This window comes from Phytophthora sojae (assembly GCF_000149755.1).
Source record: "Phytophthora sojae unplaced genomic scaffold PHYSOscaffold_6, whole genome shotgun sequence".
NCBI classification, from domain to species: domain Eukaryota; phylum Oomycota; class Peronosporomycetes; order Peronosporales; family Peronosporaceae; genus Phytophthora; species Phytophthora sojae.
This window is the reverse complement of record NW_009258120.1, coordinates 2,500,077-2,524,559: the sequence shown is the minus strand read 5'-3', so window position 1 is coordinate 2,524,559 and position 24,483 is coordinate 2,500,077. Positions and strand designations below refer to the sequence as shown.

Genomic DNA, 24,483 nt, shown 5'->3' with positions numbered 1-24,483 from the left:
GAACTGAGTTTGACAGATACCATTATATACTTACTCAGACATAATCGCTCTCAACTCATTGAGTTCAGCTTTGAGATTATTGATTTGGCCTTGCTGTTCTTGGATAGATTTACACAGTACCGAGGTTAAACTGGCGAGATCGATTCCCCATGGATTCACTGGAAACCCATCCGGATTAAGCTCATCGTTTGCTCCGATATCTACTACTTCTGGTATGACCTTATACAGCTCCTGCGCGATATAGCCAACATGGACAGTCTGCTCTTGAACCATCCTGAATTTTCTAGGTCTCATTCTCATAAGGTTTGCCAAACCATAGGGACAGTCTACAATGTCCGCCTTCAACCTCTCATCGCTTGCATTGGTATAGCTTCCTCCACGCACCGGGACATAGGCTGTCCACGCGTAATTAGCGTCGCATTTTCCCAACCTGATAGCTCCTACGGTTGAATCAGTACCAATCGCTGGATAGTCAGTCTGAGACCAATTGAATCGATACCTAGCAAATCCATCGCCGCCTCCCTTTACGTGCATGAAATTATTCGCCCATACCTCTCCGCCTGAGTGAATGGTTGCTTCTGGCGACCACGTACTCATACCAACTCCCAGTCTTCCTGAGCTGTTTAGATAAGCTTGAGTTGTGTTTCCAACCATGGACCTTAGCGGGTTGCTCGTAGTGGTGCCTAGAGCTACACCACTACTTCCTCCCGCGACATCGTTGTATACCTAAATTTCAAATTCGATTGGAGTAGTAGCATCGTTGGCTATACGCATTGCACGTTGCCAAGACCCGCTTAGTAAATTCGCGCTCGAAACTATATCTATTTTTGCAGTACTGGTAGCTGATCCAAAGCGAATGTATCCTGCTTGAGTGATTCTCATACGTTCAGTCATTGGTGATAATGCATTAGCTCCTGACCGTGTACTGATTGCAAAATCAGCCATTGAATATTGAAGACTCGTAGCGGTTCTTGTACAATATAGATTAACGCTAGGGGTGTACGTTGTCATATCACTAGTACCTTCAATCGTGAACGATAATCCGGCCTGAGCGCCAACCGTATTGCTTTGATTACGAATCATGAGATTAAAATCAGAGGCACGCGTTGTTGATGTAAATGATGTCCCGGCCGCAATCTGACATTGGGTAGAAGTAGTGGATATCAGATTGGTTGACGTTAGAGATGAGATACCTGATGAGATGCTACTATTAGAGTCTAGTACAAGAGCCTTTGATGCTTCTGCAGTTCCTGCTCCGGTGGTAAGATCTAGATAGTTCAGCTCAACGGTAGATGCTGTGCATCCAGCAAGCTCGTTCAGCTCCGCACCTGTGGCATTGAGAGTATCTCCCCTGAGTTGAAGCGTAGTAGGATTGATATTCAAGGTCGTTGCATTCATAGTTTGAGTACCTGACTTACTAATCGTATCACATGTGATCGTAGGCGATGATATTGAAGTCGAAGCTATAAAGTTTCGTGATATGGTTAGATCGCGAATGCCTGAGTAATCTTTCGTACTATTGAGAACCACAACGCTACTGGCTGAAGCGCCCCCTTCGATAACATTGAGAAAGTAAGCATGATTGAAATTCATCCAAGAACTGACTCCATCCCAAAATTTCAGATTCGGAATGAATAAACCGGTTCCACCAGCGCTAAGGGTTAGATTGCTAAGCGTACCTAGACTAGTAATATTAGGCTGAGCAGCGGTTTGTAGCGTTCCTGTTATCGACGTCGCTGTGAGCGAGCTCAGGGTTCCTAGGCTGGTAATGTTGGGCTGAGCAGCTGTTGTTAGCGTACCCGATACATTACCCGAGCAATTTACAGCGGTTAGAGTACCTAACGATGTTATATTAGGCTGAGCAGTAAGCGTACCTAAGCTGGTGATATTTGGTTGAGCAGCCGTCGCTAGCGTTCCATTGATGTTTCCACTCACGGTGAGCGACGAGAGTGTCCCTACACTAGTTACGTTGGTCTGAGCAGCAGTTGCCAATGTACCAGATATGTTTCCACTCACAGTGAGGGACGATAGCGTGCCTAAGCTAGTAATATTAGGCTGAGCCGCTGTCTGCAGCGTGCCAGTAATCGACGTTGCCGTCAAACTACTAGTAGTAGCAATTTCACCTGATGCACCAAGCACCAGAGCTTTGTTGATAGCGGCAGTACCTGGAGTAATATCAGCTACATACGTTGGTACGCCTGAAACGGAAGCACCATTAACAGTTAGGCTACTACAGCTTAGTGCTCCAAGACCGCTGATGTTCCCACCACTTCCAGGGACAAGCGCTACACCAGGTGATGCTACGCCTTGAGAGACACCGGTAATGTACGTCAAGCGATAGTCATACTTGTTCAGATAAAGAGTCTGAGCATAGTCATACGTTAGAAACCCGCTGGCATCCAATTGGAGAAAGAATGCCGGATTATAAATCGGCGATGTGAATATCGGGCTAGGATAAGAAAAACCTGAACTCATCTTTGTTTGATCCTATATAGTTTTGACGATAATCATGGGCGGTATTCCAGATTTCGGAGCTTCAATCCCTAAAAAAATTCAAAAGCGCCTCTATGGGTGATATTCCAGCACTTGACATCAAAGCGCTGTTTAGAATGGTGGTTCTGGGGCCATCGTTCTCAGAAGAACAACTTATGTATGTTCATCCTCAAGCATTCTCCTCACGTATTTGCTCATCTAACGATCATTGCTCGTAATCCTCACCAGGAGTTATATGAGTATCTTCGTGATAAGCTTGATGGCTTTATCACATTCACCGACCCTGACTCGCCTCCGAGTGTTGAACGGGTACGTCATACACCAATTAATTCCAATAAGCCTGAGCTCGTCATCATCGATGACTACAGCAACGATAGGCTTCTTCAGAAGAATTTGTTCTCACATTACTTCACTAGAGGGCGCCACTTCAGGCTATCAACCATCTTCTTGAGCCACAGCTACTTCGCAACGGACAAGATGATCAGATTGAACTCAGAGTACGTAGCGATCCTGAAAGCTAATTCTAAGCTAGACCTCCAGATGGTTGTGAAAGATTTTGATATCAAGGGAGTAGATGAGCGTTCAATCGTCTATTATTACAACAAAGCCACGGAGCGAAAAGGCCAAATGCTCTTCATTGATTCGGTCAAGGGTCAGATCAGGTATAACTTCGATAGACCGATTCGTATCGAGGACTAATTCCAATTTATCAAACAAAAATATGCCTACAAACATATAATCAATATGTCCAGCTTTATCAAACTCGACAGCACCAAACTGGTACAAGATGAAACCAATTCAACCTGGAAATACTCCATTCCCGGATCGGCGGCTGACTTCCGCGATGTAGTATGTGCCATTCAATCGATTTCGATGTATAACAGTGAGTATAACATTGATTCAATGCAATTTCAGAACACAACGTTCAAAATCGAAGTACCTACCGCTGCAACTACATCCACAATCAGTGTATCCTTCCCTGATGGTATTTATTCGTATGACGATATCAACCGAAGTATTCAGACTGCTCTTGTCAATGCTGGGGCGCATCATCGATCCGTCGGTGAGTAACGTATTCTATATCAAAATGAGTGCTAACAGTGTCTATTACGCTTGTCAGCTTGATTTCTCTCCTACGCCTACAACTCTACCAACTACCGGTGGAACATGGACCAGACCAACCTCCGGTTTATACTCCTCTGGTGGTACTGGATTGCCGACTACTACTCGCGTTCCTCGACTGATCATCGATAATGCTGAATTCGGTAAAGTAGTTGGTCTCACAGCGGGTACATACCCCTCCACATCAGCTACTGTTGCAAGTACTCAGCTATCGAACATCATTCCTCAGATTCACCCGACCAGTTCCTACATCGTTCGTTGCGATCTGATCAAAAACGAATACGTGGCTTCTGGTGATATTGTCAGTGCTTTTGATAGAGGTGATGCCGCTATTGGAAAGGTCATTTCATACAAACCGAGCCAGTATGCGTGGATGAACTGTCATAATGGCGCTCGAGCTAGTATACACTCAGTATCTATAACCAAAATGATAAAAAAGTGATTTTCAGAGATACGTCGGTATCCATCATGCTTCTGATTCGTCCATAAAAATAAGACATCCAGAGTATTTTGTTTAGGGCGGCTACAACGTAAACGAACCACCAGTCTTACGACGTGCCCTGAGCGCAGCCCTCTTAGCCTTCATCTCTGGCGAACCCTTCGCTGGACGTTTCTTTGCTACGCCTACACCATAGCGGCGACGAACCTCCTTTCGCACAGATCTGATTAGATCCTCATGTTCCGGCTTGGTAGCTTTTGATAGTAGGAACTTCTCTCCAGCATCGACCGCGTCGGTGATGACCCCCTTGCGCTTCGTGTATGCAAGAGCATTCTTTGCAGCCTTCTTTACGTCAGCCATTGATACGCGACCTCCTTCCTTGTCGCTATCGGAATCATAAATATCAATGCCGGTTAGGGACTTGATTGCAGCTCTGGCTGGAACAGCAGCCGTTGGCTGACCAGCATAAGTAGCTAAAGCAGGAACCGCCGCATCAACGGCTCTGGATAGTAGACCTGAATCCTTAGCAAATTTGTATGCAGACTTGATCCCTCCCCATACTTTGGACCAGATAGAGCCTCCTTGAGCCTTTTTGTAGCCCTTCTTCACTTCGTGCTTGGTAATGTCGAGTCTGACACCGCGTCCAGCTTTACGAGCCTTGAGCGCCTTTTCAAACGAAGCAGGGTGGAGATGGATGACTGAACCACTACCCTTTAGTTCGCTTGAGGTGAGGCTGAGCTTACCAGTCTTGAAAGCTTTGGTAAGCTTCCGCGCAGGAATATCACTGGAGATTGTTAATTCGCGATACATGATTACTATATACGTTGAATTAAATTTGTTCCAGAATTGCCAAATTTAGATCTTTCATTGTTTTGAATACATTTGGCTTACGGTATTGCTTCGAATATAGCCATAGGACACAGAATGGTCCACAGTAGTCTCCATAGGTTCCTTGGTATTGCTTGGTGTTGTATCGATCGATACCATACTTCTTTGGTGGTCCTTCCCCCATACTATCGTAGAATTCACCATTATGAACCGCCGTCCAGTGTCCTACCTCAAGATTAGGAGGGCGAAGTAGAATCAGAAATGACCCTTTCTTGGGGGGATGGGACTTTATCTCATTTGATTCGAATATATTATCGAGTTGAACGTTCATTTCTCAGCGAGTTCGATGAGATCATGATCTGAGGTGATTGGCTTGATGAGGTGCGACATAATATTTAATTTTATCAAACTATATTAGGATCCATATAGATTCAACAATGAGCGAAACTCAACTATCCGATCAGTACTTGTACCAGAGCTCGCTTAAGAGCGACCCGGAGATCAAGGTATCTTCGAGCAAGCGTGTACCGCACGTTATTGACCTAAATCAGGGTTCGTACCAGAATGGTGTCATCACTATCGATGCTACGGCTCAGCTTAACGGTTCCGAGGGCTTCGCAAGCCTTCGTGATGCCTACATTATGCTTCCCTACAAGGTCTCAATGAAGAATGGTGGCACTGCTCAAACTGCCGCTGCCAATCGTCTATGTGCTACTCTAAAATGCGGAAATTGGAACGTTATTGATAGTCTGAGTCTGGAACTAAACGGAAAGACTATCGTCTCTATGGCTGACTACAAGCTCTTTTGGAACAACGTTCGTGCTCAGACTGGCTACAGCCCTCAGTACGTTGAAAAGCACGGAGCTGAATCGTTCTTGTACCCTGACGCTGCTCAGTCGGTATCATACAGTTCTGGACCCGCATCTACCAGTGGTGATGGATATTCAAACACCATGGTATTCTCGTCTTCCTTTGCTGTCTCGGCTCCTCCTGGTGGTGCAACTATTCCTAATGATGGTTTCGTTAAGCGCCTTCTATCGAATCCTCCTACGGCTGGCGCTGACTTCTCCAGTTCGTGGCCGTCGGTAGGTGGTGCTGCTGCATCGACTACCATTTCTAACCAGACCTCGCGTGGAGCTTTCGTAGCTGGTGGTACTGCAGCTAACGCAATCATGGGAACGTGGAACTACATGCTTAAGATTAAGCTCACCGATCTGCATCCTATCTTCCGTGAGCTTGACTTAATGGCTAACCCTCAAATTCGCCTGCGTTTCCGTGTGAATCAGGAAACGTCTGTAGTCGCGGTAGATGCTTCAAATGGTATGTCGCTAACCTCTACAACTCTATCGTCTGGTAATAGTTGTCCGGTCATGATTGCCGCTTCTGCTACCGGTAATCCAATGAATGGTGGGCTTGCCGTGTCTGCTGGCTTTAGTGTTGCTTGGGGAGCGGTTGTAAATGCTCTTGAACCTACCATCGATGGTACATACATGCCTTTTACTACTGCTCGTTTGCATGTCCCTTTCGTTCATCTTGAGAACCCTCAAGCTATTATCTCTAAGCCGGTTAAGAAGGTTCGCTACAATGATTGCTACGCACAGTGGTTTTACCAGCGTGCTGGTATTGGTAAGTCCTCGACTCAACTAAATGCTTCTTTCGATTTACAGCTATCGGCAAGTGTTAAAAACGCGAAATATGTTGTGCTTTTATCATTCGCGGAACAGACAAACAACTTTGCTTCTGCTACTATTCAGCAGTTCCAGAGCCCCTTCGACAGCTCTCCATACACGCTTCAGCCCGGGTCGTCGATTCGCAACTTTAACGTTCGTATTGGCTCGACTCAGGTGTTCGATATCGGTCATGACTATGATTTCCACCACTTTACCAACGAAATTGCTAAGATTTCAGCGATTAACGGAGATCTAACCCCTGAGCTCGTAAAATGGTCTACTTGACTATCAGACGTGGTCGCTCACAAACCGCATGCTTATTGCCGATGTCAGTCGCCTGACTGAGCGCGATGTACCTCAGGCTATTCAGATCCAAGATACGAACGCCGGATGCCAAGGTGTGAATATGCTGATCCTCGTAATTAGCGAACAGGAACTAACGTTCGATAGACTAACCGGAGAGGTTCTAGACTTCACTACAGCGTAAGTAAAAAAAGAGATATTTTTTAGTTCAGTTCCTTGGGTAGCTTTGGACACTTGTCAATCACGAATTGACTTTTTCTTAGCCAATCGAGATAGCCTGGATCCAATTTACTGATCTGCTGTAAAGATTTACCTCGATACTTACCCCACGTCATATATAGGAGTTATCGTTATTTAGGAATCTTGAGTGAAAAAAGATTTTCATTTCCTCGCTAATGTTGAGACTGGGTTGGTTGTAAATCCAACGACAGTATCCAACGACAGTATCCAGGATCATTCTTGAATACATCCTCAATGGATTGACCTTTGTATTTTCCGAAAGATAGTTCGATCGTCATGTTCTATGTGTGGGTATCTATATACATAGCCTCTTAATTTTTTTGAAATAAAATTAATTCTGAAAATGACGTGGTAATGTGCCAGTAATTATTGGGAGTTTCATCTTACCCTCGTATGTGCGATCCTGCACGACTACAGGGTCGCGCGTCTGGTCGCTGGCTGACGGGACGCCTCCTCGAGCTCTGAGGTGGTTGAGAGGTCGTGTTGGTAAAACGGACGACTATCCACAAAGATCGTTCTAGCACCGTTCTCGGAGGTAAATTACGGTAAGAAATTATGAAAATAAAAACTGCCGGCGTAATGTTCTATTGGTTTTATCAATATAGTTTGAACGAGCGGTCCCGAAACGCCCTAAAATCCAAAAGACGCGGCTCTCGCTATAAAGTGGGCGTCGTCAAATCAACGTCTATCAGATCTGACCGGTTCAGAGGTTCTAAAACTACCTCTCGCTCTCAAGTGGTCGAGAGGGGTCGTCGTTGAAATCGCTGCTGTCCCGAAAGAAGGTTTCAGGAATGTTCTCGGTGGTAAATTACGGTAAGGAAAAAAACTGCCGGCGTAATGTTCCATGACCCACTACTTGAAAACTACATGTGGTGCGTTCAGCGAAGGGCAGCAAGCTCATTTATCTGGCTGGACAAAATGCGAGTTCATCTTTGTAATTGATATGCGGGGCTTGCTCCATAACCTCTGCGTTTCCGCACGAAGTTGCGACTTGTAAAAACAAACGTCGGGCCCAATCCAATACAGCCCCACTTCAACGACAAGCACACCTGTCGATAGTAAATATGATTTTTTACAATAGTACATTTATTTAGTTCAGTGACGAAATATTTGCTATAATGGTATTAGTATTTTACTCATATGTTCTACTTTCATTGATAGTAGAACATTTCACCGTTATTAGTACTACATGATTACTGGAGACATTTTGTGCCTCTCTTGAAGCTCAGTCCTGTAAACCGCAGCCATTCCACACCTTCCCTTGGCCCAAGGAAGCCCTAATCCGTGTCTGTGTCCGCTGGTGATCGACAGTAGTATTTTATTGTACTACTACTGTATTGTTTTAGATCTCGCCTAGTATTAAAAAGGTAGAATTGTTCATGCACTTTACTATATACCTTTTGAAGAGTTACTATCAGACCTGCCCACGCGTCTCTGAAGTAGCATCGCCTGTCTGAAGTAACTGGATGCATTTTAGCAGTATTCGGCACTCGAGCCCGAGAAGAAGGAGGAGCGAGGCCGCAGCCATGGCGGCGAACCGCACGGCCGACTTCGCGCAGCTCTGCCAGCACTATGCGGCCGCCAAGGGCAGCGCTTCTCTGCAGGTACGTTCTCCATCTCCTCCATCTTCCCAACACCGCTCTCTATCGCCCCCTGAAGCTGACGCAAGACCCTTCCACGTCACTACTGCAGAAACCCGTGCACACGCCGCTCCAGGAGAACGCGCAGTTCAACGCCGCGGCCTCCGACATCTCCAAGGAAGTATACCAGGCCTCCAAGCGGCTGCAGCAACTCACGCAGTGTACGCGCAACTTTACTCGACTTGAGAGAGATGCTGCAGGAGCTAATGTTTTGTGTCATTAATTGTGTTGTTTGTTGCTGCAGTGGTGCGGCAGAACAACATGTTCAACGACCCGACCGAGGCCATCAACGAGCTGGCGGCGCTGGTGAAGAAGGACATCACGGACATCAACATGCAGCTGGACAACCTGCAGGAATACATCAACAGCAAGCGGCAGTCGGCGCCCTCGAGGCAAGCGGCCAGGCACTCGGACGCCATCGTGTCGCTCATGAAGTCCAACCTCATGGCCACGACCAGAGGCTTCAAGGACATCCTAGAGGTCAGGCAGGAGAATATGAAGCTTCAGCAGAGCAGGCGCGCCAGGTACGGCAAGACGGCGTCCAGCGCGCTGGGCAAGCCACTGGCCTTCAAGGCCCCGCAGCCGCCGCGCAGCAACAATAGCCACACCGGTAGACTGCAGGAAGTGAACCTGTCCAGCACGCTGCCCCGACCAGGAGTTAGTGCCAGCGAGTCGTCGAACGAGGAGATCCAGCCCCTCATCACCACCATGACACAGGAGCAAATCGTGGCTGAGCAGCAGAACTACACCGAGTCGAGAGCTGAGGCCGTGTCCCAGATTGAGAGCCACATCGTGGACATCGGACAGCTCTTCGGACGACTGTCAACATTGATCCACGAGCAGGGAGACCTCGTGCGAAGGTATGTCCATAGTATGTTGAAGCCTGTGTGAGTGTGCTGTGCTGATGGTGTGCTGCTACCTACTACGTTGCTGTCTGCAGAATCGATGATAACGTGGAGGACTCGCTCGTGAACGTGAGCAGCGGCGAGCAGGAGCTGCTCAAGTACTTCTCGAGCCTGTCGAACAATAGACTGCTGGCGCTCAAGGTCTCCGCTATCTTATTGGTCTTCCTCATCTTCTTCATGTTCTTCTTAGCTTAAAATCAAATAAAACCACGAGTGACCAACGAAAGCGTCAGTCACTAGCACTGGTAATGCCATGGAGTCCGTTATGCCTCCGCGCTTCAACCTGGCAGCTCTTCCTCTTCCTCTTCAACCTCTGAGCCCTTTAGCTGTGCTTGCTCTTGTTCTCGTCCTCGTCCGGCTTGATGGCGATGAAGCCTCCGAGCGACATGGCCACGACGGTGGCGCCCTGGGCCGCAACGCGCAGGCGCATGAACTTCTGCTGCGTGGCGGCGTCGGCGGCGCGGCGGAAGGAGGCCAGGCCTCCAACCAGCACGGCGGCCGTGGCCAGGCAGCCCAGCGGCACCAGCGGCTCCTCCTGGCAGCGGCGCTTCATCTTCTGCCAGCCGGTCTCCATCGGGAACGCGTTCATCTTGCCTGCAATTCTTCGTCTACACACAGCACCGCGCGAGTTGATGTGTGCGGCAGCAGCACTAACGTTGGGCTCGACTTGCTGGGCGGGTCCTATGTGACGAGCACGATTCACATTTGAATCGTAGAGCGTATCCGAGCCGAATTGCGCGCGTCAATCAATACCACCGGACGATTCGCGTATTCATTTTAGACAGGTTGTTATCCATAGCGTTATGCTTGGGATGCAGAGTTCATTGCTGTAGATATTCAGGGGTATGCGTTTTCGGCAGTAGCTCGCTCTCCGCCCCTGAATTTTAACGAGGGGGCTAAAGGCCGTCCAGAGCCGCCCGCTTTACATTAGCCAAGTGACCTTCGCCGCCCGCTAAGATGCTCCAGCTCCGCAAGCAAGTTGTGCGCCGCGCGCTGCAGACGCGCGCCATCGAGTGGACCGCCATCTCGCAGAAGCTGACGGACCCGCGCGCGCGCGCCGCCCTGGACAGCCTGCGCGATGTGCACGGCCAGATCGCCGCCGAGGCCCGCACGTACGTCAAGGAGCCCGAGGCCATCGACTTCGACTACTACCGCTCGGTGATCAAGAACAAGGAGCTGGTGGACGCCATGGAGTCCAACTACAAGAGCATCTCCTTCCCCACCATCTCCCCCGAGGAGCTGGACGCCGCCTCCAAGTCGGCCGACCTCCCCGAGGAGCTGCGTCTCAACGAGCAGGAGACCGTCGACAAGCTGGTACGCCACTGTCCTAGTCATTATTTGTTGTTGCATTTGTAGATTTGGGTACTGACGGTGTATTTCTTGTGTGTGCTTGGGGGTTGTGTAGTTCGCCCAGCTGAACGAGAAGGTGGCGGACTCGAAGGCCCGCATTGAGGAGCTCAAGGAGCTGATCGGCCTGATGGAGGAGACCCGCACGACGCTGGCCACCACCATGGACGAGGTGACGGCCATGTACCCGGAGGTGGAGGAGGAGATCGACGACGAGATCGCCAACCTCGAGTGGGAGAAGGACACGCAGTAAGCGGTCGTTCGGACAAAGAAATCTCCTGCGCCCAAAGATACGGGAAGACTCGAGCTCGTTTACTGAACGGCACAGCACGGCACACACGACCTCGAGAGTCAAAGTGTTTTGTTTGGTGTTTGGTGGGAGCAGAGACGCCTGTGCCTTGGACTCGTTAAAATGCCAACTCTTCTCAACACGGAAATTGAAGTGGGTTTGTGCCTCTATCTCGCTCTCTCTCGCTGCCTTCACGTCTGGTTAAGTCTGCAGATGCAAAGATACTATACACAGTGGTAAACACAAGAAGCGCCATGGAGGCAAGCCAGATGCATCCTTACAGCCCCTGGTTTACTGTAAGTACTGCAGTGTATTCAATCGGTTAATGATCTTGGATGAAGCAGTATTTATTTACTCGCGCATACGGTACGCCTCGGGCACACGGAAGAGCTCCTTGGGGCTCTTGGCCACCTCGGCGTCCACGCAGGCGTTGTAGGCCAGCAGCGAGTCCTTGCACGTCTCCAGCGCGACGTTGCCCACCTCCGTGTCGGACTGGCCCGCGGGCTGTTTGCCGTGCTCGTAGAAGCACGCGAAGAACTTGGTCGCCACCTTCTCGCAGGGCTTGGGCACACGCGGGAAGTGCTCGCTCACGCGCAGTTCGTTCGAGTCCGCCATACTTGCAGTCGTCTACAGGTCGAGGCGTGTCTGCCACTGAGCTACAGTAGAGCTATTGTACGGTGGAGATTTGACTTGTGGTCTCTCAATTCGTAATCGGCCTAGAAACGCGAGCATACAAAGTGCAAGTCAAAAGAGACAGAGGTGCTTGATTAGATGAGTGGAAGACGGTCGGTGTTGCATCTAACACTGTGGCCCAAAGTGTCTTTGTTTGTCCTCGTTAACAGTCCAATACACTCGGGTCTCGTACTCTATCTAACGTTGCGGCGCTTGCGGGTGCATCGAGGTCTAAAGTGTCATCTTCTCCCTCCTTCCAGCGCACGTCTCCATCCATTGATCTTCTGCTGTGGTTTAAGGCTGATCGCTTGTGTCCATTGTAGTTGTCCACCCGATCGGCCTGTTATCTAATTGCACGGAATCACAGCGGATATTAACTGCTCAGTCGTCAGCGCACCGAAAAAACTCGTCAAGGTTGTGGAAGTCTCGATGCACCACGCAACGCTCTTCAGTATGCAGTGCCTTAATGCAAAAGCTCTTCGAAGCGTCACGTGGCGCGAAAAGTCTTCACCACACAGAAGGGAAATCAAAGCGCAAGTTCTTACGTTCCGTCGTCGTCTTCTCCGTCGAAGAACAGGAACTCGGACGATGTGTTGAACGCGACGCCAGAGTCCATGAACGTCGCGATCGCGGCGCCCAGCGGCCGACCCACCTGTCAATCCAACCACCCACAAGTTAGCAATGCATTTCAAAGCTGAAGGAGCATTGGGAGACGACGTACGGCGCTGCCGAAGCGGCTCTTGGTGGTCTGCACCATCTTCTCGATGGTGGCGGAGTTGCGCTTGCCCGCGGACGAGCGCGCCATTGCCCTGGCGACTGCGCGCGTCATCTTGAGCCGCTGACCGATGCGGTAGTACGTCATGGCGGCCTCCTTCGCTGTCTCGACGGTGCGACGGCAGTACCTACTGTAGCTGCTGGGGCTACTGCGCGCGATGGAGACACCAACGAATTGTTGGCCGCACGCCTGTGCTGTACCATGGAAATGGTACACCCCGTGTTGACATGGTTGGTGTGGAGTACGTAATGAAGCTATGTTCCGAATAAGTACGGTTCAGATGTAGCCAAGTTGATCTTCAACTTGTTGCACACGGCAAAAATCAATGAGGTGACGACGTGGCAAATGGCTCCGTGTATTGACATCGCTTGGCCTTAGGTTAGCTGTGTGCGCGCACTTGGGCACTGTATGGTCTCCGTGCTGAGCTTCTCGATGCTTGGCTCTCAGCGTCGTGAACGTATAAATATGGCTCTCTGCGTCTTGAACTGGAGCGCGGAGTTGGGTTGGTTGTGACTGTTCTTCACGGTTTGTTTGTTGGGGAGGCATTGGCAGCAGGCACAAACCACCCCCACACAGGGTCGCTGCAGTTCTCTCCAGGTGGGCATTCACCCTCGTGCAAACAGGACCAGACCTGCTCCACGCCCTGCTCTTGGAGCTGCAGTTCCTGAAGCCACACAAGCACACAAAGTGATCATTAGCATCCACAGATGCTGGCAAACCCACTACAATTCCAGCCCGGAACGCACCTCGTGGTAGGCCTTGTCAAACACGGAGCTGGCACGGGAACGAAGTCCACCGGAGCTCGCAAGTGACGATGCTGTGCTGGCGGAGCTGGCAGCGCTGTGTCGTCGGTCCCTCTTGGTCGCGTCAATCTTCAGCAGTCCGAGGTGCAATGCCGTCACGGACCGTGCAATTTCCTCTGGGCTTGCTCGTGGCGCATTGTCTTGGTGGTCGACGTTCTCGTCATTCTCTTCGTCGCTCTCGTCGCTGTCCTCTCCGTACTCGTAGTACTTGGCCACGGAGTAGCTGGTTAGTCCCACGACGACTCCCGCAGCGATGGCCGGGTTCTCGCGCAGCCATCGGACGCCGTCGAGCACCTCAGCTGGAGTGGGCAGGTACGATGGTGCTCCAATTTTAGTGAGGAGCTTCTCCATATCAGACTGGTTGCTGTTGTTGCTGTTGTTGCCCCTCTTTGCCTCGGAGCCGTTGAATTCAGTTGTGTCTTGTGTGAAGCTGCCTGGTCGGCGCCCCAGCTGGCGCGGCGGCACAGTCGAGGTGCGCTGTTGACGCGCCGACCGCGTGAAGCACCGGTGCGAGCGAGGATAGATAGATGGTAACGGCAACTGTCCCGGTGATCCGAGTGCTGCTTCGACTGTTTCAGACCATTTTTTCACGGCTAAATCGATCACCAGTCAGCAGCATTGAACGCTATCTACGGCGCGCAGCCACGCGAGCCATTAGCAACTATCAATTAAACATCAACCATCAGGTGCTGCGAAGCAAAGGCTGCCCCTGCCTGCCTGCTGCTTTGAACCCCCGAACGCCGACCGTCATGGCCGCCTTGCTATCGTTGAAGTGGCTTGTGTCAAGTCGCCGCGTGCTTTTGTGCTTGAAGCAACGATGACACCATGCAGACTTCGCCCTGTTTGCAGCGCGCCGCCCTCACGCGAGCGACGAATAACTTGGGCACACCCTCTGCAAGCCTGTCGCAGTCGCCATCGAGGTGTCCGAACGGGCGAGTCCGGCATGGCACGGGATGGCACGCGGCGCATCCTCCGTCTACTCGCGCGCGGCGCGCAATGGTCCAACTCGAGCGGTGACAAGCAATCATCAGCGCATTCCCGCAATCCAATGATCGCGAAAAGTGCAACTTGATCATAGGTGTGGACCACCCATGTTGAAGTTGTCAGCCAATCACGGGCTCCGATGGCACTTCGCCTCGCTGTCTGATTCCGGGGGAGTGCTTCAACCTTCGCCGTGCCTCAGAGTCCGCCGTGCAGCTCAGAGCGCGTGCAGTTTGAGCGTGAGTGCATGCATCGAGGTTCTTGCAAAGTGAACCCAGCATCTTCAGATTCCCGTCGCCCTCCAGCGCTTGGATTCATTTCGTGTCTTTCTTGTACGACTGGTGAGTTCACCTGACTCATGCCATGAAGGGGCCCATTCACCATGGTCAACTGTCGAACCGCTCGTCTCGAAGCAAGTTGTGGTTCAAGATTGGCGGAGAAGAGCGTATTTTCCTTCTTTAGCCGTGAAGCGATGGAACTGTATCGCCATGCTAACGGATCACGTGTCACTATTTGCTCAGAGCGTCGGTTCAAAAGCTAGCATTCTTGAGTCAAGAATCTTAAGGATTGACTGGATCTGCACCCGTTAGCAGACGAGAAGAAAGCGATTTCGCAGCGTCACGAACTATATGGGCTGTTTTACTGTGGGTAGATTTTTGGAGGTTCATTTCGTAATTTCTGCTCACTGACAAATCGCATTCCATCAAAAAGCCTCGCAGTTTTCAACCAAAGAATAATTTTGCTTATCACGATGAAGCGGTGGTTCCAGTAGGTGAGTGAAGACGGAGAAGCATTGGCTCTGACAGACTACGTGGAGGATTTAGCTGGTGAAGCAGACGTCGTCAAGCTCCGAGGTGCGGTCAAGGCGATGTATAACGACGGCCAGCTCGAAGACGTTGACAGTGCTCAGCTGAAGGTCTACGAGAATCGAGCAGTCTATGAAGACAAAACGAGGCGGAAGCTCCTTCGATCATCGAGATTAGTGGCTGGGCTTGGAGAGGACGAGGCCCAAGCGATGATCGTGGAAGTAGTGCCGCTGCAATCATTCAAGCGGCAGAAAACCTTGTGGCAACGGGCAACAACGCTGGATCCAACTGCATCCGTGCTACCATTAAGCGGCGCTAATGATCGAGTCTGGAAGCTTGACCGCGCAGCTATCGCAGGCTTTGGAGTTCCTGTTCCCGGTAGCATGCTGCCACTATTTTGCCGTGAAGACGCTGCAAAGCTGGTCGAGTTTTTGCGAGACGAAGTTGTGCGAAATGGACGCACCGGATACGTGTCGGGCCCAACGGGGTCGGGCAAGTCTGCAGCTTCTATTGCGTTTGCCTTGGCACTTGCTCACACTTGCCAATGGGTAGTCACGTGGATTCAACTCATGCGTGAGGAACCTCCGATTTGTGTTCGTCTGGAAGGCAACTCCAAGAAAACCACCGAGTTGACCGTGCCTTATCTAGAAGACTTGAGCACGATTTTGAACGAAATTGAAGATTCAAAACAGCACATCGCGTTTCTCGACGAAGTAGTGGGGGATGGCAACAGAAATGAAGTGATGGTTTGCACCGGCTGGCTCAGGCAGAATTGGGATGCTCGACGACTTGCAGTGATCTCCACGCCGCATCGCACCATAAAGAACTTGGATGATGCTACCAATCTCAATGTTGAGGAGTTCAAGATGTCCTCGTGGACGCTGGACGAATATCTCGAAGCAATTACAAACGAGGAGCTCTTTCACGCCGTTGAGCCTCAACTTGACGCATCCGATATGCCCAAGCTTACGGATTCCACCTCCATGGAAGATTGGCGCCGGTCGCTCGTGGAATCAAAGTACTATTTTGCTGATGGAAGTGCGCGATACATGTTTGGCTATCGGGCATCGGAGGTCGTGCCGTGGATGAATGAGATTATCGAAGACGTTGTCGACGGACAGTGCTCGATTGAGCGATACAATGACCTTCTCAGCAGAGATCGGGGTTCTGGCTGGCAAACAGTAATTAGTCGATATGCTGGCTCAGCCGTTGCGATGTTTGGTGGACCTGCGCTAGTTAAAAGACACAGAAGCATACTGAGCTGTGCTGCGGCAACTAGATGGGTGCAAGAAATGCCTTTCCTTGCTCGCATCCGCAAGGGAGGGATCCATTTGAACTCCAGCGAGCGCAACGTTTTCTGGCCGGAAGACCGATGTCAAGTCCTTGACTCGAAAAATGTACGTGCTACCAGCGATCGGCTGGTTTAAGCCACTGAAGTACGATCGCGGAGGCTACGACGCCGTATATGTGAACAAGAAGCGAGGCCTTGTTCGCTTCGTCCAATTGGCGCAGGCACATGACCACAAGTTCGACATTGGCTGCTTCAGCGCGCTGCTCTGCCTTCTTCGAGACGCTGCGTCTTTCGAGGTCAAGACTGTGGAGATATTCGTCGTCGTTCAGAAGGAGATGCTGCCGATGTTCACGTTCTCGGAAGTTACCGGCCAGGGACTTTTGAAGGAGTTCGGGTGGGATGAGGGCGAGGAAGTCGACAGAGCGCGGCTCTTTGCATGCCCCAAGTGAACCACTGGGACGACTTTAACTGGTAAATTACCAGACCTGTAATGTCCGTAATTGCACTCTTTATCCCTCGGACTCTGTATCTAGCTTGTGTCCTTCAGTGGTGGACGTATCGTCCACTTCAAGGTGTCCACTTCAACGCAATTTGTAGCGCAACCTGATTGACTAACCGTCTTAAATACCCCTACCCCTCCCGAACCGGTCCGATGAACCGCGGACCGCGTCGGCCTCCCCTGCGTTTTTTCCTCGCCTTTGAGTGGCCGATAGTGCAGGTGCCCTCTGACTTGGAGTTTGTATACCGACACTTGGTTGGTCCGAAACCTCTGCGGCCGCCGTCAGTGGGCATTCATTTTGCGAGAGGAAAGGTGCGTTGGGCTCTGTCGCTGCATGTCGCCGCGCGCGTCCGCCGCCTGTGCGCGCTCGCCTCTAGCCCGCGCGCGTAGTGCGCGTGCGTCCGATCTGCGCGTCTGCGCCGTCGGCGCGCGGGAACTCGCTCTACAGGCGGAGAAACAGCTCTCGGAGGAGATGACAGGCTTTTAGCAGGCGCTTATTAGGGGCGGATGGCAGCGCGACGACGACGAATTACGCGACGAATTAGCAGGGAACAAGAAGGAGGCTGACAGCAGGGGTGTCTATTATTTGCAGGGAATCATGCAGATCTTTGTGAAGACCCTGACGGGCAAGACCATCACGCTGGACGTGGAGCCGTCCGACAGCATTGACAATGTCAAGCAGAAAATCCAGGACAAGGAGGGCATCCCGCCTGACCAGCAGCGCCTGATCTTCGCCGGCAAGCAGCTCGAGGACGGCCGCACGCTCTCGGACTACAACATCCAGAAGGGTGCGTCTCAATACGCTCAAAATGACCGAGTTGCGGCAATTCGGAGGCTAATTCTTTGGTATTTTTATTATTGCAGAGTCGACGCTCCACCTGGTGCTGCGCCTGCGTGGTGGTGCCATCGAGCCCACGCTCGCCGCCCTGGCCAAGAAGACGAACTGCGAGAAGCAGATCTGCCGCATCTGCTACGCGCGTCTCCCGCCCCGTGCCACCAACTGCCGCAAGAAGAAATGCGGCCACAGCAACCAGCTGCGCATCAAGAAGAAGCTCAAGTAAGCGCTCGATCTTCCTCTGCAGACTTGGCTTGGCTCTTTCTCGCTCCTCGCGGTCGGGAAGTGGAACCCATTTCACAAAGAGCGCACGGGACGTTGCTGCGTTAGATCATCGCGTAAGCTGCGGCTGGCGACCAGGTCTATTCGCTGAGCTTTAATTTTGCGCAGTGAAGAAGACGACGGTGTGTCGCGGCTGATGAATCAATACACACGACTGTCGTTGCGTTCGGCCCCTCTCCAAATTGTAGTGTTTGTCTTTTCGGTGGGATGATTGTTTGGTGCCCGAGTGAGTGTGGGGGGCGACTAGAGTGGCTTGAGTGTCTGCAGAGGCTTCAAGTTAAGGCTGGGCCAATGCTTAGCTACAGCGTAAGCGCGTCTGCTAGTGCAGTTGCATCTGGCGATAGAATCGCTCGAATAACGTTGTCGTGGTATTATAGCTTCAGGCTTACGTGCACCGCAATGGGGAAGTCTGGAACTCATCCAAAGCCCACCGTGTCACCGCCTCGTTGTGCTCCTGGAACATCGCACCTTTGCCGGCAAGTCGAGTTCTATCCTCGCTGCGCAAACGTGACAGAAGCGTTAACACGAAGTACAAGTCGAAATATGCCTCGGCATTCCCAACAAAGCTGCCAACCATCAGCGCCTCACGCTTCCAAAATCGGTTTCCGTGGTCGCTTTTAGCTGCAAAACTCGTCGCCCTCTCCGGCGTCGCAGCTGGGAGGATTGATAAAGGACTTTTCCGGTCAAAAGCCCGGTAAATAAAGAAAAACAATCGTGCCGCCAACGTAGTTCATGCTGAACTAACTTGTGCCATCTAGCCCGCGAACATATTCACGCAACGAGCAGACCTGATTGCGACGGACACTACTGTGGAGCAGGCAAAGGAATACCTCAGTGCTGTAGCAAGCATCCGTTAGATATTCTGAAGACCCTTTGACCCACCATGCGTCGTAAAAAAAAAGCATAGTTACGCGGGGCGCGCCGAACGCGATTAACACGCCCTAGACAAAACGCACGATCTAACCAATACACTTGGCACTGTTTGCTGGTATCCGACCAAATGCACACAAGGAGGCCACTCTCTTTTCTACGTGGTCTTAGCCCACGCCCCCATACTGGGGTGCTGTTTGGCTGCTTGGCTAATTCGGCCCAGAGGTTCGTCCTCGAAGTAAGTCTTCACCATTGACAACAACGAAGTTGCCTCGCTGGGGTTCGTCCTCAGATATTTATCCATGTACGAGGGGAGCGGTAGTAAATCCAGGATCAAAATTTATCCATAGTAGTTTGAGCCCGTCCTCGGCAGATTTCCCGCTGCTCCACCACATCTCCAGTTGCGCAGTCTCCAATTTGGCGGCGATGTTTCGCGTGGACCCTTCAGCCTTTGCTACTTGAATCATCCTTGCCACGTCCGAGTCATCGAATTTCCGCGTTAACGCCTCGAGCATTGCCGTCTTCTGATCAGGATACTTCGCGTTGAAATCTTCCAAGTACTTGGACCACGTATGAAACTGCGGCTTCTCCAAAACGGTTTTGTAGTGGAACTTCTTGTAGATTACCGCATACCCAAATTCGAGCTCGGTCAGCAAGTCAAAAGGTGTTTTCCCACTGTTTAGCCAGTAAGCTCTTAGATCCTCCTGTACCTTGATGGCGACGCTTTCGCTCTTTGGTACGCTCTTCGCCGCCTCGGCTTCTTTGAACAGACGACCGCCAGATTTGTAGCTCATTAGTGACGCTGCCATCGACGTGGGGTGCTTAGGGTACATTGCGTTGAAGTCGTCCACATATTTTACCCAAACGGCGAACTCCGGGTCTTCCAGATATTTGAAACAGTTGGCGGGACCCCGGGCCCCCCCATCCGAATTCATCGGTATCGGCTAGACCTGTTTAGTGCAGTGCACGAAAGTCCCTACAGATGCACTAAAGTACTTTAGTGCACTTTTGGCGCACCTGCACACAACTGATGCTGGACATTAGCGCGTGCACTAAAGTACTTTAGTGCATTTGTGGGCACTGCACTAAACAGGTCTAGTATCGGCAATTATTTATTTAATTTTCGAGAGTGAGGGGGCATGTTTATCGCGTCATTTCCATTTTTGATTTATAAAGTGGATCGAATGCGCAAGCGTTCTGTAGGCGACCAACAGAGAACGACGGCGTTGTAGGAGCTTCACGGGTGAACAGTTGAATAAATCTATGTTCTATCATAGGCGAAGGCAGAGCGGCATGCATACCCTGGCACGAGTACAAGCTGGGTAACAAGAACATGAGTCTGAAACGATCTACTTCGAAATACTTGGTCACTCGCCATCATACCCAAGAAGAAGTTGCTAGAAAACAGCATCAACGACTACATCGCACATTGTGTAATTCGAAGATCATAATACCTATCTGATACCGGCATCAGATAGGTATCCAGGTGGGACCCCGCCATCCGTTTCATTTGTACCATCGCACATTTAGCTTCATAATATGAAACGTCTCATCGGGCTTTTTCACAGCAGCCAACCAGCGCTGCAATTGCTCACTTTGTAGTCTCACGGCCAGTGCCTCTGTCTCTGCATTGGCAGATTGCTTGGCAAATTTAATCATGTCGAATAGTTTGGCGTTGCCGTAGTGCTTGATCAGTGTCGAGATCGCGGGCGTTCCCTTTCCAGGAGTTCTGGCATTCAACTCATCCACGTAATAAAGCCACTTAGCGAGCCGGGGACTATGGAATAACCCCTCCTTAACCGGGGTGAGACTCATGCGAACGAAAGCAATATCAGCAGATTTTCCCTTATCGAGCCATTTGCCAAGCTTCTTGTGGCTGATGTTGTAAGTCGTGAGCGCGGCCTTGACCTTTTCGAGCAGCGGAATGGATGATAGTAGGTTCCCTCCCGCTCTCTCGTCATCGCCGCCGCCGACGATATCTCTTAAGGACCTCATCGCGGAGATGCCAGTCGCTTGCAGGACGGACCCCATTAGCCAGCTGGAAAAGTCGGACTCGAGTACTGTGGACCCTCTCACTGGGGCATTTGCGTCGATACGCGCGATAAAGGCGAGGAGAAGCAAGCCCAAGAGGACGTGGAAGTCCATCAAGAGACGACTGAAGCGAATTTGGAAAATGAAGAAAAAAAATGTTCAAAGGAGCTGGTGGTGTACGAAGCCACTCTGACGTAGTTTACGTTCGCTGTTATTGTATCTAAACAGATTCAGATGTACAGCACCGCACAATCATGTAAGGGAATGGTACTCATCTCATCACCTCGCTAGATGTGACTGTGGGAACAGACCCGCTCCATAGGAAATTCATATCGCTACGAAAATCTTCATTGGTTCATGTTATTCGGACTCGGAGTATTGTTGCGAGCCTTTATCTCCGGTGGATTAAGACCAGTAATGTATGCATAATATGCATACTATCGCGCGCTGTGCCAACAAAAAAAAGCAAAACACGACGGGCCTCGAATTCCAGTGCTTCTAGTGGGTAAGGTGCTCGACCAGTTTACCGCAATGTTTTACTTTTTCCGCGGAAAAATGGTCATAACTTTTTTTCTAGACATCCTCTCAGAAATTTAAAAATATGCCGCAAATCTACAGAAACTCGCCTACAACAAGGTGATCTTGTCGTGGTTCTAGTGTTTTGCAAGTGAGCTACCTGCATCAAGGAAAAACCAGGATGCTTTGACGAGCGCCGGCCAGTTTAGCGCAGCGATACATATTGGGGTTTGTATGACGAAGCATCCATCCCCCTTGGCCCTTGTGGTGAAAAAAGTACGCACTTTGGTGAAGAGCGTACAGATTTTGGCTCTTCCTGTAACACATTGCGCGTTTTCTGCAATGGGGGATGCTTCGTCATACAAACCCCAATATGTATCGCTGCGCTAAACTGGCCGGCGCTCGTCAAAGCATCCTGGTTTTTCCTTGATGCAGGTAGCTCGCTTGCAAAACACTAGAACCACGACAAGATCACCTTGTTGTAGGCGAGTTTCTGTAGATTTGCGGCATATTTTTAAATTTCTGAGAGGATGTCTAGAAAAAAAGTTATGACCATTTTTCCGCGGAAAAAGTAAAACATTGCGGTAAACTGGTCGAGCTCCTTAACAGCACACATACTTTTAAAATGGAAATTGAAAACTCGGCATCAAGCGTTTCTAACACTGTATTTCTGAAAGAAGACGCACGATGGTTTTTTCCCTAGCCAACAGTTCGACCCGAATTCAATGCACGAGACGCGGTTATGAGGTGTTCCCCGACAACGCGTGGAGCTTCTGCGTGTAGCGGTCTATCATATCGTCGGCGGATGGTACGTCCTGAAACCACCTTCGAAGATCCGCCGGTTTCTCCATTGCATCCAGCCACTTGCTGATAAGAGCGCTCTGCAGGTCAGTCGCCAGCGCCTTCAGTTCCTTGGTGCTCTTTGGGTTCTTCTCCACCGCATAGAGAATCCTCAGCAGCTGTGTGTCGACGTAGCTCGCCTCGAGGACGTCGAATATCGTCGTTTTGTCATTGGGAAACCTTTCGTTGAATCGCTTCAGGTACTTTGCCCACGACTCGAACATCGGACTCAAAGTGGATTTTCGTTCGCGAACTTGGCCTTCAGCGAAGCGAATACGTCCTTTGGAAGGCTCTTTCCATCTAGCTCGTGTTTAATCCACTGCGCCTCGATCTTCTCCGCAATTTTCCTGGTGGCCGGATTTTTCAGCTCCTTCCCGATAATTCGTTCGATTTGATGCCATTGATAATTGAGCTTGAAAATCTCAAACCAGGATTCTTGGTACTGCGGATTCTTGACCTTGAAATCGTCAACGTATTTCATCCACTTCGCGAACAACGGATCAGCGAGGACAGAGCCACGTTGTCCAGGGCTAGTAGCTTGAAGCTTGTTTTGGGGGATTCGTTCTTCGCCAAATACTCCTGTAGCTTCCACGTCTGCGTGGCGAGGACGGATTTTTCCATGCTGGGGAACTTCTTGGCTTCTAGGAGCAGTTGGTTCAGCGGTCGTTCCAGGAAGCAACTCTGCAATGACGACAGCAGCGCAGTCACCTCGTCTGGTTTCCTTTGGAGAACGGTATTCATGTACGCCACCCACACGCGGAAAGGTTTGTTGGTCTCGATCATTGTCATTTTGTCTTCGGGATACTTTAAGTTGTAAGCGTTCGAATACCTGGCTCAACTCTGAAACAGCGGCTCCTCCAGAACCGTTGCATACCAGCTCCCCTGTAAGTAGGTAATTGACGCTGACTTGTCGAACCCGATCAGTTCCAGAGCGTCATCCGGAGTTTTCCGACTGTATAGCCAAAACTATTTCAGATCTTCCTGCAACTTGGTGGCGATGGTTTCGGTTTTCATGACGCTCTTCGCCGCCTCAGCTTCCCGGAACAAGCACCAACATCATAGTTTTCCGACAGCGTCGAGCCCATTAACGTTGGATTTTTGGTGTGCTTTGCATTGAGATCGTCCACGTATTTGACCCACACGGCGAATTCCGAGTCGCTGCGGAAACTGTATCCTGCCTGTCCAAGCTTCATGAAGTGAAAGACGTCGTCGGGCTTCTGCGCAGCGGCCAACCAGTGCTCAAGGAGGCCCTTCTGTAACCTCGTGGCAATGACCTTCGCTTCCGGAATCAACTCCCCTGTCCTGGCGATTCGAATCATCTCGTACAGCGCAGCGTCGTCGTAGTGAGCAGTCAGAATCGAGATCGCGGACATTCCCTTTTTTGCAGGGTTCTTGGCACTCAAATCGTCGACGTATGTGAGCCACTGATCGAGCTTCTTGTAGTTTTTGGTCGAGAACAGCAAGCCCTTAGCCTTGTTGAGACCCATGCGGACGAAAACGCACTCCGCCGGTTTCTCCTTGGTGAGAAATGTCTTCAGCTTCTCGGGGCTAACTTTTGTGAACATGACCTTGAGCTGTTCGACGACAGTATGGCGACCCCCCCTCTCTCGTCGTCGTAACTGTTGCCACCATCGCTACTACCTCTTAAGAACCTCATCGCCCTGATGGCAGTTCTCGCTCTCGCAGTGCGGCCATCAGCCCAGTCGAAGAAAGTCGACGCCAATACGGTGGAGCTTGTCGAAGGTGTATCTGCATCGGTACGCGCGATGAAGGCGAAGAGAAGTAAGACCACCACGAGGTGGCGGGCCATTGCCGGCATGAAGACTGGAGCGGGAAGTTGCAATGCGTAAAATGATCAAGGGTTTATCGAGAAGCGCCTTCTGTTGTACACGTATTGGGAGTCACAGATCGGTGCTTCCTGCTGTATATGTCCCAACATGTGAAGGAGTTGCAAGGGATTGGTTCTCGTCTCATCACTTAAGTGGATGTGACAGGAAGTTTTAGTG

The 24,483-nt window shown here is 50.7% G+C and overlaps 13 protein-coding genes across 13 annotated transcripts; 6 read left to right on the top strand and 7 right to left on the bottom strand.

Moving 5' to 3' along the window:
- Nucleotides 1-2,238: 2,238 nt before the first annotated feature.
- On the bottom strand, nt 2,239-2,475 carry PHYSODRAFT_408460 (hypothetical protein; the record flags this gene model as incomplete). Its single annotated transcript, XM_009532766.1, has 1 exon — nt 2,239-2,475. A coding segment is annotated over one exon (237 nt), but the record flags the coding sequence as incomplete, so codon positions are not given.
- Nucleotides 2,476-2,652: 177 nt separating this feature from the next.
- On the top strand, nt 2,653-3,192 carry PHYSODRAFT_513146 (hypothetical protein; the record flags this gene model as incomplete). The annotated part of the gene is made up of 1 exon (XM_009532765.1): nt 2,653-3,192. The coding sequence occupies one exon, from the start codon at nt 2,653-2,655 to the stop codon at nt 3,190-3,192; it is 540 nt and encodes a 179-aa protein (XP_009531060.1).
- An 839-nt stretch (nt 3,193-4,031) lies between these two features.
- On the bottom strand, nt 4,032-4,864 carry PHYSODRAFT_514214 (hypothetical protein; the record flags this gene model as incomplete). The annotated part of the gene is made up of 2 exons (XM_009532764.1): nt 4,032-4,138; nt 4,225-4,864. The coding sequence occupies 2 exons, from the start codon at nt 4,862-4,864 to the stop codon at nt 4,032-4,034; spliced, it is 747 nt and encodes a 248-aa protein (XP_009531059.1).
- Nucleotides 4,865-4,883: 19 nt separating this feature from the next.
- On the bottom strand, nt 4,884-5,213 carry PHYSODRAFT_512145 (hypothetical protein; the record flags this gene model as incomplete). The annotated part of the gene is made up of 1 exon (XM_009532763.1): nt 4,884-5,213. The coding sequence occupies one exon, from the start codon at nt 5,211-5,213 to the stop codon at nt 4,884-4,886; it is 330 nt and encodes a 109-aa protein (XP_009531058.1).
- A 3,389-nt stretch (nt 5,214-8,602) lies between these two features.
- PHYSODRAFT_355002 (hypothetical protein) lies at nt 8,603-10,303 on the top strand. The gene is made up of 4 exons (XM_009532762.1): nt 8,603-8,699; nt 8,788-8,896; nt 8,980-9,595; nt 9,676-10,303. Exons 1-4 carry the CDS (start codon nt 8,622-8,624, stop codon nt 9,833-9,835), a joined length of 963 nt encoding a protein of 320 aa, XP_009531057.1. The 5' UTR covers nt 8,603-8,621; the 3' UTR covers nt 9,836-10,303.
- A 247-nt stretch (nt 10,304-10,550) lies between these two features.
- Nucleotides 10,551-11,445, top strand: PHYSODRAFT_355001 (hypothetical protein). The gene is made up of 2 exons (XM_009532761.1): nt 10,551-10,954; nt 11,046-11,445. Exons 1-2 carry the CDS (start codon nt 10,598-10,600, stop codon nt 11,238-11,240), a joined length of 552 nt encoding a protein of 183 aa, XP_009531056.1. The 5' UTR covers nt 10,551-10,597; the 3' UTR covers nt 11,241-11,445.
- A 90-nt stretch (nt 11,446-11,535) lies between these two features.
- Nucleotides 11,536-13,877, bottom strand: PHYSODRAFT_547153 (hypothetical protein; the record flags this gene model as incomplete). Its single annotated transcript, XM_009532760.1, has 4 exons — nt 11,536-11,892; nt 12,494-12,600; nt 12,670-12,819; nt 13,470-13,877. The coding sequence occupies 4 exons, from the start codon at nt 13,875-13,877 to the stop codon at nt 11,628-11,630; spliced, it is 930 nt and encodes a 309-aa protein (XP_009531055.1). The 3' UTR covers nt 11,536-11,627.
- Nucleotides 13,878-15,279: 1,402 nt separating this feature from the next.
- PHYSODRAFT_391028 (hypothetical protein) lies at nt 15,280-15,537 on the top strand (the record flags this gene model as incomplete). Its single annotated transcript, XM_009532759.1, has 1 exon — nt 15,280-15,537. A coding segment is annotated over one exon (258 nt), but the record flags the coding sequence as incomplete, so codon positions are not given.
- Nucleotides 15,538-16,708: 1,171 nt separating this feature from the next.
- PHYSODRAFT_262800 (hypothetical protein) lies at nt 16,709-17,053 on the top strand (the record flags this gene model as incomplete). Its single annotated transcript, XM_009532758.1, has 1 exon — nt 16,709-17,053. One exon carries the CDS (start codon nt 16,709-16,711, stop codon nt 17,051-17,053), a length of 345 nt encoding a protein of 114 aa, XP_009531053.1.
- A 648-nt stretch (nt 17,054-17,701) lies between these two features.
- On the top strand, nt 17,702-18,093 carry PHYSODRAFT_262785 (hypothetical protein; the record flags this gene model as incomplete). The annotated part of the gene is made up of 2 exons (XM_009532757.1): nt 17,702-17,920; nt 17,968-18,093. Coding segments are annotated over 2 exons (345 nt in total), but the record flags the coding sequence as incomplete, so codon positions are not given.
- A 1,293-nt stretch (nt 18,094-19,386) lies between these two features.
- Nucleotides 19,387-19,923, bottom strand: PHYSODRAFT_303102 (hypothetical protein; the record flags this gene model as incomplete). Its single annotated transcript, XM_009532756.1, has 1 exon — nt 19,387-19,923. The coding sequence occupies one exon, from the start codon at nt 19,921-19,923 to the stop codon at nt 19,387-19,389; it is 537 nt and encodes a 178-aa protein (XP_009531051.1).
- A 673-nt stretch (nt 19,924-20,596) lies between these two features.
- PHYSODRAFT_286646 (hypothetical protein) lies at nt 20,597-21,235 on the bottom strand (the record flags this gene model as incomplete). The annotated part of the gene is made up of 1 exon (XM_009532755.1): nt 20,597-21,235. The coding sequence occupies one exon, from the start codon at nt 21,233-21,235 to the stop codon at nt 20,597-20,599; it is 639 nt and encodes a 212-aa protein (XP_009531050.1).
- A 1,142-nt stretch (nt 21,236-22,377) lies between these two features.
- Nucleotides 22,378-24,287, bottom strand: PHYSODRAFT_335377 (hypothetical protein; the record flags this gene model as incomplete). Its single annotated transcript, XM_009532754.1, has 5 exons — nt 22,378-22,692; nt 22,755-22,961; nt 22,997-23,158; nt 23,533-24,051; nt 24,204-24,287. 5 exons carry the CDS (start codon nt 24,285-24,287, stop codon nt 22,378-22,380), a joined length of 1,287 nt encoding a protein of 428 aa, XP_009531049.1.
- Between the last annotated feature and the right edge of the window lie 196 nt (nt 24,288-24,483).